The 14,901-nt window shown below is 40.5% G+C and overlaps 1 protein-coding gene across 1 annotated transcript; it reads left to right on the forward strand.

Moving 5' to 3' along the window:
- Nucleotides 1-821: 821 nt before the first annotated feature.
- skap2 (src kinase associated phosphoprotein 2) lies at nucleotides 822-10,924 on the forward strand. The gene is made up of 13 exons (XM_039807244.1): nucleotides 822-954; nucleotides 1,357-1,462; nucleotides 1,596-1,621; nucleotides 2,017-2,121; nucleotides 2,910-2,990; nucleotides 3,328-3,411; nucleotides 3,550-3,674; nucleotides 4,040-4,103; nucleotides 4,310-4,432; nucleotides 4,649-4,726; nucleotides 6,374-6,498; nucleotides 10,481-10,584; nucleotides 10,698-10,924. The coding sequence occupies exons 1-12, from the start codon at nucleotides 915-917 to the stop codon at nucleotides 10,571-10,573; spliced, it is 1,050 nt and encodes a 349-aa protein (XP_039663178.1). The 5' UTR covers nucleotides 822-914; the 3' UTR covers nucleotides 10,574-10,584; nucleotides 10,698-10,924.
- Nucleotides 10,925-14,901: the final 3,977 nt, after the last annotated feature.

The raw sequence follows: 14,901 nt of genomic DNA on the forward strand, positions 1-14,901 counted from the left end.
CGCTGACAAACACTGTCCACCACCTGCAGCAGAAGAAAAAGCTGAAGGCTCTTCAGGCAGCCCCTCCAGAGCTGCACTGACATTTCGGTCTCATTTCTCCACAACAACAAGCTATACAGTTCAAAGGCGCGTCTTTAAAGCTGGATTGGGGAATTCTGCTTGTCAAAAGATGACTAATGAATGACTGACACTTTTATAAACAATATGACAACCAGCTGCTTTCACTGAATAGCTACACCAGGAGGCGCAGGTTTGACTTGATGTTAGAGATGAGCTGTTTAGGGGGATTTAGGCTACTCTTGCATCAGATAAGGAAGGAAAAATGTGTTTGTCATTGACTGTACAATAGAAACTGATTAACTTGCAAACGTGATTTAGGAATAAACCAGTCCAGTGCAAAAATCTGGCGCAGAAACCTGCAGAACAGTTTTATATAATTGCCTTCTCGACTAATGACCCCTGTTTAGATTTACAATGTTGACATATTCATAAACCTAAAGTGCTTGCATCATTGTAAGACACTCCTAACGTGTCCAGTGAGTCAGTCACAGACTTTTAAGTGCCAGAGAAATATTATGTGGAATCAATCAAAAAATATGATCATGCGTTATCCGCTGACTTTATTAGTCTGTAAAGACCCGTTGCTCCATTAAAGCATCAACTCCCCGTCATCAATAGCCCTAGCAGTCAAAAACTATATACAATCACAAAGGCTGATAGGCCAATAAAAGTCAGTGTGGAATGGATGCTGAACAACAGGCAGGTTTCACTGTTTTTTTCTGCAGAAGAACTGTGTGGTCAGTTATAAATATTTAGCAGATTAACTTCCGTGTCCGTAAACTCATTGCTGCTTCCGTATCGTGTTTTGCGCCGCCGGACTGTCCACCGCTGTCAGGAACTGAACTCTCACAACAATGCGTCCGATTCCCGAGGAGTTAACGACGCTCATTTCAGGTAAAACCTTCATAAATGATTTATTTGCACACAGTGGGCAGTTTTTCGTGTTCATCGAGGGCTTGTGTCCCCAAACCCAGCTTTAAAGAGAACGTTTAGTAAAAGAGGAAGCGCAGGCTCAATATGGATGTCTGAAGTTTTTAGTCCGATAAGCACTTTAGTCCAGTTGCATCTGGTCAACACACCATTGCTGCTAATTCTTACTTTACATGCTGATGAGTATCAAACAATGCGCGCTTTGACGTCAAAGCTGCAAGCTGCTGTGTTGTGTTGTGCTTTTGAAAGGTAATCTGATCTCCAGCAGTAGCCTACTGGGCCGTTTGACTGGGAAGATAAAACACCACAATCAGATAGTGATAGCAGATTGTAGGATTTACCTGGTATTTCTTGTTTGATTTTTAGACCTAGAATATTTCCTCTGTGATGGATTAAAAGGAGAAAATCTAAGCAAAAAGGCAAAGGAGAAGAGGGAAGCCTTCATCAAACGGATTAAAGAGGTCAAATTGGGGTATGTCTTTTTGCATAGTGAGAGTTTCCTGTGTTTTGGAGTTTGGTTATAAATGTGTCACTTAAGTGACTATTTAAAGATTCTAATGCAAATTGTGAAAATTGTTAACATCCATTTACTGTCTCCCCAACAGTTTCCCACAAGATTTCAAGGACAGAAGTGAGTGTTACACTGGGGCCACACTATTTTATATCCAGTGGTTCCCAACCTGACGGTCGGGACCCACACAATAGGTCACAACATGAATCTAAGGGGTCACAAGATGAGTTGAATTTATTATATTGTGATATAATCATTAAATGATGTTTACAAACTCAAAATATAAGATCAAGTTTGATACACAATTCTTTTCAGACATTTCTCTATTATTTGCTCCTTTTTTTTAGGAAAAATACTGTATTGTGCTTTTAAAACTTCTCCAGACAGTGTGACAAGGGAAAATCACTCTTCAAATGAAATGCTTGCACCTCATAGATACGCACAACAGGCTGGGAACCACTGTGTAAAAATATCACATGTACCATTACTACACAGCACTTTCTGTTTACTCATAGGTGGAGAGGATGATGAGGAAGATGATGAGGAGGAAGTTGACAGCAACAATGATGCAGGGTCGCTGCTGTCCGAGCGCACAGACAAGGATGAAGAGGCTTGCGAAGGTAAGCCACAAGCACTTAGAATACATTCACAAGTTGACTTGCTAAGTGCTAACTGTGGATTTAAGTATTGGAAATTGCACGTTGTCATGAAAGTACAGGCTAGAAATCGTTTGGTCTGCTCCTTGGAGAAAGTGACTTTGAGTGGCACAATGAGGGAGACATTCCAACTGTAACTTGGCAACATACTTGGGAAGCAATTTGGGGGCACAACTGCTTCTCCCACCACCTCTATCACCCCACCCCTTTGACAGCTAGAGCATGCTTTATTGCTCTCAGCCACAGTCTGGGGACTGAACATTACTGCCATGGTTTGTAGTTTGAGAAACAACATGCCTCAATATACAGTAGCTTTAACCCTGTATGCCCCATCATGGCAATATTTAAGATTTTGTGTTTACTTTAATAAACAGAGTATCAGGGAAATCCTTGTGAAATGGCTGTTAGTGGTCTGGGGTTTATGGGCTTCAAGCAGCTGCCAGTTTTATGGCTGCTCTTTCACACAAAACCACTTTGACACAGCAGTTGAACATTTGCATTGAAGTTGCATGCTGCAAGGGGAATCTCCTCCAGTGAGAGGCAAAACATTGCTTAGTGGAGCCTCTGTGGATTTTGCTTCTTATTTTAACATCAGTCAAACAAATACATGATAAACGTATGTGAAGAATACATGACATAAGTGAGAAACCCAGCTGTTTATCTTTTAAGATTTTAAAAACAAATGTAATTTTCACTTTTGCATATTTAAAACACTTTTGAAAGGATAATTGGTTTCCTCAACTGTTCTCCAGGTGCCCAGCAGTCCCCACCTGTGGCGGCTCAGGACCTGACGTCTGTCTTTAAAGCGGGATACCTTGAGAAGCGCAGAAAGGGTGAGTGCTCCGCTAATAAGATACATATACATGTTTTAATGGACAGGATGTCGCACACTTACATTTGGCATCTCCAAAAAAATATTGATATTGTGTTTTGACCTACAAGGACCTCTTCAGGCAAAAAATCCATGTGAACAAAAAGCTGGATTTTTTTCTGTATAAAGACAAAAATGACCGCTCCACCTACAAATAGGCTATCACATGATATAACACCCAAAATCCCATTGGAATTTTCAATTTATTTTGCAAAACGCAGCTGTAATTGCCCTCTAAATAAACCAGAAAATGATCTATCTCTTATAGTTTGAGATTATTGTTGGTTTTCCCTCCACAGATCACAGCTTTTTTGGCACCGAATGGCAGAAGAGATGGTGCGCTCTTAATCATCACACGTTCTACTATTATGGCAGCGAGAAAGGTACTTTTTCCACACTTTTCATCCCACTCAATTATGAATCACATACTGTTTGAGAAAATCCAAGTGGAAGGATATTTGGCATTCTGCTGTTGTTGTATCTGAACCATTAATGATGATGTTTTAATTTCCTCTAACCAGACAAGCAGCAGAAGGGGGAGTTCAGTATTGACGGGTACACTGTCAAAATGAACAGCACTTTACGGAAAGACTCAAAGAAAGACTGTTGCTTTGAAATTACGGCTCCAGACAAGCGAGTCTATCAGGTACGCTTGTCTCATGGTGATGATTTGAGTCACTGCTGTTCTAAGTGCATACTTCCTAATTGAAAAACTAATGTGGACTTGAGATGTGCCATGTTTAAAACTTGGCACGGAATGTGTGTACATGCACTTCATTAAGTCGTTATTTTTAAAAACCTATTCATTCATTTTACACTGCTGCCTTTGCAATGGCTCAATCTGACACGCATATTTAAAATGTCGAAATGAGTGTTTCCAACATTCAGGCTCTTCCATGTGGAACATTTTACTATGCATAAATGCAGTATTATTTGTTTATGTTAATTAATATATGTAGAACTGAACATTGCACTGATGGCAGTTTTCATTTCTTTCCTCTTTCATCACAGTTTTGTGCGTCATCGGTGAAAGAGGCAGAGGAGTGGGTGAAACAGATAGACTTTGTTTTGAGAGGTTTGAAACATAAGAACTCATCATAATGCTCTTAATGTCAGAAGTGTGTGTGTGTGTGTGTGTGTGTGTGTGTGTGTGTGTGTGTGTGTGTGTGTGTGTGTGTGTGTGTGTGTGTGTGTGTGTGTGTGTGTGTGTGTGTGTGTGTGTGTGTGTGTGTGTGTGTGTGTGTGTGTGTGTTCTAACTTTCTATTTTCCCCTGCTTGTAGATATGACGGGCATCATCCCAGAAGATGAGGAGGAGGAACAGGAAGTGTACGATGATGTTGGAGCTATAGAAGATACAGCTGACGCTGAGCCAATCGACGAAGACATCTATGAAGAGCTCCCAGGTCCGATCCATGCTTTGTATCACTGTGACGATCTGTGTTGTCTTACAAAACATGAAAAATTGGATGGATCTCTTATGATAGTTTTTTTTATTTTTTATTATTTTTATTCAAAGGGTTCATTTTCAGCTATTGCATATTTCTCTGCCCGCAACTTAGGCAGAGGAGCATAGCTTTTAAATGATTATACACCAATCCATCAATATCTTGTTTCTCCAGAGGATGACATGCCCGCTCCAGCAAAGCCTCCTCCAAAGGTGGAACCAGCCAGCAAACCTGCTCCTCCTGCTGCTTCAGGTACACAGTACCAAAATTAGTGTTTGGACTGCATGGATATGAGTGGTGTATTTCGTTTTTGGATTAGAAGATAGTAAGAAAGGATGGGACTGTGATCAACAAATTAACATTCTGTTACTTAATAGTTTTTTTGTGCTGTGAGCAAACTTAACTTTCTAAGCCACAGTTGAGAAGAAGTGACATTTACAGAGGAAGTTTCTGTGAACATTTGCAACTGACAGTTAACACAATGCTGGAAATAACTGTTGGCCTAGTTGGCCAACTTCCTTTTACAGTAAGTGACGTATTAAAGTTCTGCAAGTGCAAAAATAGCATGCTATCTATCTCCATCTACTGATCTATGTAAACATACCCACAACTAGGGCCCGACTGATATTGGGCTTTTTGAGACCAATATCGATTTTAGAGGGGAAAGAGTAACGGATTACCAATATGTGGCCGATATAGTGATGTTTTGCACGTTCAATGCATTACATTGTCAACCAATTCTGAAAGTGAACACTGAGAAAATAAAGAATAAATAAAAAATAAAATTAATAGCTAAATTAAAATCCTGTTCAGTATAGGTCAGTTGTGGATGAAAGAAGAAATAAAAAATAAAATAAATAGATACAGTATATGACACCATTTCTAAATCACCCCAAACCTTTTTTTCTGCATCATATGTTCTTTAAAAAAGGTTTTTGTATTGGTGCGTAGCCGGAAACAAATACGGCGATACCGATATGTCTGTGATAGGCCAATATTGGCCGATGGTATTAGCCAACCGATATATCTCTAGCTCTACACACATTAGCACACACTGGGGGTCACCTAGAAACAGGAAATGGTCCCACTTCAGATCAATAATTAGGCTGAGAGGTGGAAACTCTTAACTGCTAAGACACTAGCTGTGTCCTTATTCCCACTACTTACTAATTGTATACAGCATTCTATAATGTAATATTTATAGTGTGCTGTTTTTTGCAGTTAGTAAAACAAAAATCACCATACTAACAGAAAATGATGCAATACATACGCTCTGCTAAGACAAAACGATTATTTTGATTACCGTATGATCATTTTTATCTACAAAATTCTAGAATATTGTAAAAAAATGTTTAATTTCCCATAGTTCAAGTTGAAGTCCTCAAATGTCTTGTTTTGTCTGACCAACAGTCCAAAACCCAAAGAGACTTTAAAGAGAGTTTAAAATGATATTAAAAAGAGAAAATCCAAAAAATAGAGAAGCTAAAACCAGAGAACTTTTGATACTGAAAATAAAAAAAGAGAGACTAAGCTAGATATGTTTTTTGAGGTGTTCCTGGAGCTGTTTTACCTCAATTCACAATTAGTCTTTTTCCGTTGTGGGAGAATAGCGTCCATCAACAGCACACTCAAATCAGTGTTTGTAGTTTGCATACTCACTGTTTTGAGTAAATTGTGTCTCTTTGCCAGTGTGAACATACTACATACTCAAAACCTAGCATTTAGTATGAACTTGGCACACAACTGCTGTCTGCCTCAGTTCTGTTTTAGGCTCTCCACTGCCTCCTGTTGGTTTTGCTGCACACAAACAATCACTTCTGTGTCAGACATGTATACTCAATGTGTTACACTCTCAGTAGAAAATAAATCTTTTGTGTATCTTTCCCCTTTTCCATCCAGTTAATAAGAGCACAGATAAGAGCACAGACTACCCCAACTTCTACCAGGGCTTATGGGACTGTACAGGAGACCACTCCGATGAGTTGTCCTTCAACCGTGGAGATGCCATCTATATCCTGAGCAAGGTATGGTTAGGGGAACCCTTTTTGTCAGAGGTAAAACATTGATTTGTCCCTTGCTGAGTGTTTTCATGATGCATGGGGAAGCCAGGATGAGCTCAAACCCAACTGTGATGCGACAAGGTTTGTAGTCAAAGGGGTTCTGCTGGTCTCAGACCACCTAAAGTGAGTTTATTTCTCGGCCCTCAGAGGAACCGACTGTTCATATCCTTTACCGGCAGCACCTGGCCCACCGCCTGGAGGTGGACGGCTGATGGTAAGAGGCAGACGGGGCTAGGTTCTCTCTCTGGCACTGTGATGGGGATTAGTTGTGTCACAACGGAAACTGTTTTAGTACTACTGGCGGAGGCTGGGCTTAGCTGGCACACAGCGCCATTCCATCACTTCCATCTGGACTGTTTCAGCACGCTGCTGCCATGCCAGGCGGTGAGCAGCACTCAGCCCACACACCTCTTAGACGTCTCTCTCACCTCGCCAAATAGGAATGTGTGTTCTCAGGAAACCCAGGCTCAGTCCACCACTCTGTTTCAGAGCAGGTGAGGACGTGTAGTGGACGCACAATTTCCGAGGCTTGTCGGCTAGGCGTCGGTGCCAGTTATTGAGGACTGAGGGGCTGTTCTTTACCTTTATTATGTAACTAAACAGGAGCCCTTTTGTGCTTAACTGGTTCATATGAATATTGAGTTGGATTTTGATGTAATTTATTTAACAAGCTTGTTTTTGAACACTGCCCTGTAATAAGTCAAGGAATTGTATACTTTTACTGATGCATGTCGACCCTGTGGTTTGTGTAAAGAAAGAAGGGGGAATGGTGTGAAATGTGCACCATCTAGACTGGCTATATTTCCTGTCTGGTTTGGGTTGTATGGGGCATGAAGTCAACGGAGACACACTGTTGTCAACTGGCCTTTTCAAATTCAAGTCTGCCATCTAGTGGCACCTCGAAGCCATTAAGACTTAAAACGTGACTGATGAGCTCCAAAAATGATTTATTTGTAAAAACCTGAATTATAATTTAGACTAATAATGACATTTCTTTTTCAGCCAGGATCATACGATGTAGTCTGCAACTACAGATTAGTTTTTTTTTTATTAATTAAATGCATAGTCTATAAAATGTCAGAAAATAGTGAGCCTAAGGTGACAGGTTTAGATTTTTTTGTCTGACCAGCAGTACACAATCTAAATTAAAAAGGCATACATTTTTCACATTTGAGCAGCAGAGACATGCAAAAAATTTTGTTTGAAAAAACGACTCAAGCAAATGATGGATAATCAAAATTGTTAATCTACTGCTGACCAGCTAATTGATTAATTGATTTAGCACTATGGAAGGAAACCAATGCACAAAGCAGACAGACACCATCAATGGTCATTGGCCAAATGCCTGTTTATGACACATTCTTCATGTGTGGAAAAGGACCAAGAATCAAGTTGCCCTTTCACTCAGACTGGGAGTGCTATTAGCTGAAACCTTGGTGTTGGGGGTTGTGGCCTGCTGCGAGGGCAATGACCATAAAACCTGTCTGGACTGCAGCAGCCAGCTGCAGCTAAAGGGACAGTCGACACCCCTCCCAATTCTCCTTTCTCCCTCTTCCCTGTGTCCCTCCCCCATTCCACAGGCCAGAAATAGCTGTAGTGTTACAGCTGCAAGACCCCCCAGTCAGGACCCCGGGTGTTGATTATAGGGCCTGACTGGAAGTGAGGGAGAGTGTGTTGTCCGGATATGCTGCACCACCCCTTCATCTCCCCCCAAGTCACAGCACATAAAACAAATCAAGGGATGTAATATTTCACTTAACCAGATAGATGGGCTAGTTGGGTTGATAAAAAGTAAACGCTGTGTAAACATGTTGCTGCTGTCATTATCGTTCCTGCACATCTTTTCACCTTATCACTTGTTGTACGGTTTGTGCTTGTAAGCCGAAGCATCAGCTGTGGAGCGTTTCATTTGGACAAAGTCATAAAATGATGGAACAGTTTATCCGGTTTTGTGTTAATGTGTGTGTAGTTACAGTGTGTGGTATCATTAGTCTTCCACAGCTCCGTATAGGTGTTTGCATGTTGTGTCCCGCACTCACTCAAGTAGGACTTATTTGTCAGCCAGAACTACACAATGAGGTGTTGCTGTTTTTCAAAGGCTAGCTGCAGGAAGTCATAACGTGCACCCACACACACTCTGTTTACACGCACTTCATGTCAATCTGCTATATTATCCCTCAGGGGCTTGTACAATCATGTTTGTTTCTTGTGATGTTTAATTTGCTGTTAATAATTTAGATGTACTGATTATGTTTTACTGTATGCATGTCCTGTGTATAAATATTTTACATGGAAAGCAAGTCAAGCACCTTTTTTTTTTTTTTTTTTCTGAAGTGTCACGTGATGAATCCACCAGACAACGGACAACTATTGTTATTGTAATGTTCTTGTGTCTAATACTACCATAAGATCACTACCATTCAATACTCTCTCTTGGGAATAACTGGACACAGATGTGGTTCCTCCTCGTTCCTGAGTTTTGGCATAGATTTGAAACATTGTGCAGGTTCCTCTTCCTTCAACCTTGTCAGATCGTGATCTCCAGTTCTGATTCATGCTCTGGGAAGACTTTGATGTGAGGTCAGGCTCTTGGCCAGAGAGAGAGAGAGAGAGAGAGAGAGAGGGAGGTATTCTCCTCTTGTCTCAGATCTCTCCCCACAGCGTCCCCCCTCACATCTCCGCATCCTGACAGCCATTTGGAGCTATTACTTGTCATGCTGTGACAGATTTATGTGTGATGTGCTTTACGCACACTGAGGGTTTTGTGTGGAGCAGAGGGGTGTGTGTGCAGTCTCAAAACAGACAGCGGGTAGAAAGGCAGGACAGGGAACAGGAGATGTAAAGTTGTTGATGGGATATAGATGTTGTTTGGGAGGTGGGAGTAAACAGTGAGTGAACAGAAGAGATCTTGTGAATAGTTAACAGGTAATGCTGGTAAGAAAAGTGCTTGCAGCCAATATTAGTGAGATGACAGAGAATGAGGGCCGGGGAGAGCTGGGGAATGACAAGGTCCCCAACTGGACACAAACCGGGGATGTTGTAGGTCACGGTTGGCATCCTAAACCTATGCCACCAAGGCACCATATCCTTGCTAGTCTCGCATTGCCAGACCTATCTCCAAAGCGCTGCAGAGTAAGGTCTGGCTACACCACACATACATTCTAGGATGGGAGAAAAAACTCTGGGCTGTTTGCATTTCTTTAAACCAAGAAAAAAAAACACCACATACAATATTAAATGAAGTTAACTGTTCACACAATATAGTAACGTAAGCTATTTGAATTATCTGGATACATGGTTAAACATAATTTGCTTTGCAGTGTGTACTTTGTCCATATCATATCCCCACCAACATCCCAGTTAAAGAGTAAATGCTGTAAACATATTCTTTGTAAATCTTTACAATCATTCCCCGAAAGAAATGAACAAATCTTCTTCAAAATTTTCCATTTTCACTGTGTAGCTTGCTAGCTCGATGTATGTTGTTGTTTCCCAAAGTGAACACAGTTTGAGAACGGCAACACACAGAGTGAAAGCAGACGGACATCCGGCATGTACCAGGCAATTATTCTGGAAATGTACTTCCATTGATCCAGACTATATCCTCGCTAATTCTGACTTCATCTGTTAAACATACTGTCCGTCTCAATGACACCAAAGTAACATAGCTGCTTTCTGTACATATGGAGCTTTCCCATCAGACAACATTTTACATGTTATGATATACCTCAACTTTGTGGTGTGATGACTGAAGGTGATATTTACTGATGACTACATGAATTAATTTGTGGCACTTTGTAGTTTGTCTTATTTGAAGCTAGCACTTATTGGAAGTTGCTTTGGATAAAAGTGTCTGCTAAATGAAATGTTATGTAGAGATGAGGAAATGTGTTTCCTCAAGACACTCTTATCATTATCTTAATGGTCCAATTTGTCCTGTTTCCAGGAGTACCAGAACTATGGCTGGTGGGTTGGAGAGAAGAATGGAATTGTAGGAATCGTGCCCAAAGATTTCCTGATGGAGCTTTACGCTATATAAATACACCCCATGTAAGTTGCTCAGACCTCATGACTGCACTGAACAAGTTTCTTCCACTTGTTTGAATATCAAAATATATAACTGGAGGTAATCCACTATATTTAAATGAATGTGTTGTTTTCAGGATCATTCCCTCCCCTATCCACAAGAGACTGATGACTGGATGAAACTGTTTTCATACGACTGAAATACATATTTGAAAGTATATTTCTACATTATCTGCATGTTGCACTGCTTGTTCATATGTATATCCTATCCAAGATAGATATAGTTTTCCCACACCATTTCATGAACTGTTTTTGGTAAATTTGGTAATTGCAAATGGTAAGATTAAAAAATGATTTAAACATATTGGTTGTATCTGAGCATTTGTTTTTTCAATATTTAACATGTGATTTAAGCCACAAGGTGGCAATAGAGTCTCTTCAAAGGTCATAGATTACTACCTCTGTAACAGATGTTCGAGACCAAAATGCCACATGCCAGTTTTTCTTTTTGTTGCTGTGGGACACACATTCTGGATGGAGGTTTGTGTTTTCTGGAGGAAAAAAACATTAACAATATCAGGCCAATGCCAATATCAAGTCCTGTGTGCACACCAAATATGTGTACACAACCCCTGGATAAATTAAGAAATATTTATTTCTGTTTAAAAATTAGTTTATTTATCTGGTCAGCACTTTAGTTCCGAGCTTCAAAGGGACACTGGGCTTATTTTATGGCACCTGAGAGACTTTGCTGGGCAGAGGATCACAGCGTGGCAGATGGTTGGCTGTGCTGCGTGCCTGAGTGAAACGCCTGAGGTACACTAATAAGACAGCCACCCACACAGATAGCAGGGATGCTTATTGCCCTCTGAGGGGCTGTTTGACAGCAGGCGAGGTGGCGTTAGCTAGGCATATCCCTCTGAGGTTACATACATACTGTACATATCTTTTTACAGCCTCCTCACTGAAATACCAAAGTTGTACTACACTTTTATCTATCAGGGTAATCCACTCCTTTTGGTGTGTTGTGGACAAAAGGGGCCTTGTCAAGGTTTTCTCAAGGTTGAGAGAAAATGGGAAGGAAAATGCATTCATTAACCAATAACTCTCCCTCATCCCTCTATTTTTTTTCCCCTTGCTCCTGTCTCTCTGTTTTGTTCCTGTTGAGTGATGGGCTAGTCCTCTGTCCTCTGGGTGACATTCAAAGCCAATATAAATCCTGCTCTTTACGGTATAATGCAGCGATAAAGCCTCTCTGCTAATTGGAGATGTAATGAATTATCATAATTAGTTATTGAGTATACTACATTGGATAAAGAGAGCAAAGTGTTTTGAGGGGAGAAAAGGCATGGACAGTAGTGAAACAATGTGATGTTCAGTGAGTGGAGATCACCAAATAATATCACTGACAAAGGCTGAGTGTGTGTGTGTGTGTTATTCCATCATTTATGCAGATTATGTAACACTTTTAAAAAAAAAATGTTTTGGTGCTGATGTTGAATTGTGGATTTAATACATACAACACAAATATTTCTTTACTGTTGATACAGCTTGGTATTTCCCCCTTAAAGAGTCCTCTTTTTAATGTTAGGTTAGGGGTTAGGTTGCTAAAGGCAAGGAAGGCTAAATATTACCTCTCATTTTTATGTGCCAATAAAGGATTTCCTTAATGGATGTCAACTACACCCCCATCCCCCTCCGTTAGATTTGGACAGCCATATCTGCAGAATATACAGGTTCTTTTATTGCAATTTAACATCAAGATATAATGTTTCATAGATAAATGCCACCATGCCATTAATCTAGTGAGCACTAAATTACACTAATGATACCAGAATATCACTAATTAATACTTGCAACCATAAAGATACACTTTTACCGGCCAAATAAATATAGATTGAGCTGCTGAGTAATAATATATAAAATTGGATTTGCTGAGAAAGATGATGGAAATATAAAACAAATTTCCCTTCAGGACAGAATATTTTGTACTGACAATTTAGAGCTCATGTGCAGTCATTCTTACACAGCCAACTTTAACATGCATTTATACTTCCAATAAGCAATACTATGATGCTCATCCTCTGTTAATGCATGCCTTCTGGGTAAATAACTCTCAGTACAATATCGGTACACTAATATCACCCCTGCTCCTCGTCCTTGTTGAGTATCATCATGTACCATCACCATTTCATACCATCACCCCTGGGGTTTGTGAGAAGGCTAAATACTTGATCTATACCACTTTAGAGAGGTAATCTTGATCAAGCTGTCAGCTGTTTCTGCTGCTCTTTAACCGGGTCATTCAGCTGTAGATCACACCACAGCTTCACAGAGTTTCTGTCAGAAATAACACTGCCTTATTTATGTGGTATCCTCTGGCATTTTGCAGGTAATGCATTGCCTTTCCAACTGGCCCTCTGTCAGCATTCCATTAAAGCCTCTCCCCCCACCAGTCTTAATCTTAAAATCTGAAATAGACACTTTTTAAATGCAAGTCACTCTTAATTGAGGTCAGTTTCTGTTAACATAACTCATGGCAGCTGACAAATTGAGGTTTCCTCGGCTGGCTTATGACATTGTGAGAAGAAGACGTGGTGTATTTAAAGTGAAAGCTAACGAACATCATGACAGGCTGCTCTGAAAATTCATATTTCTGGAATTTGAGACTTCGATTTTCATGCCTGTCAGCGATTTTTCAATATATAATGTGTAATATTATGAGCAAGGGTTAGTGGCAGGCCAGTAAATATGGGTCTATAGACAGGTCATTTATTAAAAGCACCACACCCATCTCTCTCACGTGTTATCAGTGTCTGTTCCTTCTTCTTGTTAATTGCCTTCTGCAAGCTGCAGACAGTGCTGTCGACGGAAGACTTCTATATCTCAGGAGCTGGATAGGCAAGATTCTGGCCTTGAAAACATCACCACATTGAACACCATCATGTCACAAGTGATATTTTACATTGATGAACTGTTGTTGCCACAGAGTGATGCTTGTCATCTCTCTCACTTACTATATGCATCAAACAGGTCTCATGTCCAGGGTGTGGGGTTGTCGGTCCAGGCAGTCATGGGCTATGTTTTGACATGACATCCAAGATAAATCAGGCTTATCAAAGTGACAGGTGTTTGTCCACCTGCTATAAACATCTCCCACGCCTCGCTCCTGCTCAATCGCCTCGCAGATTATTTACAAGGCTCCAGCCTCGTGATGTTTATGCCACTGTTTACTGGCTGTGGCTCTAATATCAGGTCAGCGATCGGTCTGATTTACTCTACTAGTTAGTGAGGTGAGTAATGACCCTGGATGGTCTGGGAGGATAGTTTGTAATCAGGGGAGGTCAGAGACATCTAACTGTAATTACAGCCCTCCACACTGTACACTTGCACTTCACTGCAGCTGACTGCCTGACAATCCTGTGTAAACTGATCAATCCTTCTCTTTTACCCTCCACAGACGGTTGTACCCAACATTCAGGTTGAGGTTGCATCTCAATGTCAGCTCTTAATATAGCCCCTGACAGAGGAAGTGAAGGTATGAGGGTTGAGTTACAGGAGCTTGCTGTGTTAACTGAGTCACTGGATAGCAGAATGCTGCCATCACTCTCACTTAATGTCAGCTTTGGCATGTATCTGAGCACAGGTCCTGCCAAGCTAACCTGAGCTAATTTAGTGCCCGGGGTACACCAGGAGATGCTCATCAGTACACAGTGACCATGCTGATGGGGTGGACAGAATAACATAACATCATCAGGGTTACTATTGAGGACATCAAGGCAACATGCTCAGTATTATTTCAGTTTTTTTTGTGTGTTTTTTAACATCCAGAGGAGTTTACATGTGACAATTACACAGAAATCATACATGCTGAGTTCTAAAGCGTCCAAATTCTTAAATTGGACTGTTTTAGGCCAAAAACACTAATCAAAAAAGAGGGATTTCATATTTCTCCAAAAAGCATTCAGACAATTGCGTAAGGAGATAGAAATTGCAGTGTATATTCTAACACTTTAATTAATATAAAATGTGGTCTTAGAGTCTTAGATGGTTGGAGGCACTGGTTGCATTGGGGGACACAGTATTTCTAAAATACTGGCTACTGCACATCATGAACAAAGATTTAAACTTAGTCCAAATCAGCACTGCTTTGGTTGTGGTTAAATACCAAGTAGCAGTATTTGTTAACCCCCTATAGACAGTATTATTGTATCTATATTTAATTTCCCTCTTGGTTAGTTTCAGCTTTCCGCTGTTCCTTCAGTGTCAGTGCATTTTGTCTGCAGATATTGTAACAACTATTTCCCTTCACGTACTGTAAATCATTTAGCAGTTATAACT

The sequence above is a fragment of the Perca fluviatilis genome, chromosome 7, assembly GCF_010015445.1.
Source record: "Perca fluviatilis chromosome 7, GENO_Pfluv_1.0, whole genome shotgun sequence".
In the NCBI taxonomy this organism is placed as follows: Eukaryota; Metazoa; Chordata; class Actinopteri; order Perciformes; family Percidae; genus Perca; species Perca fluviatilis.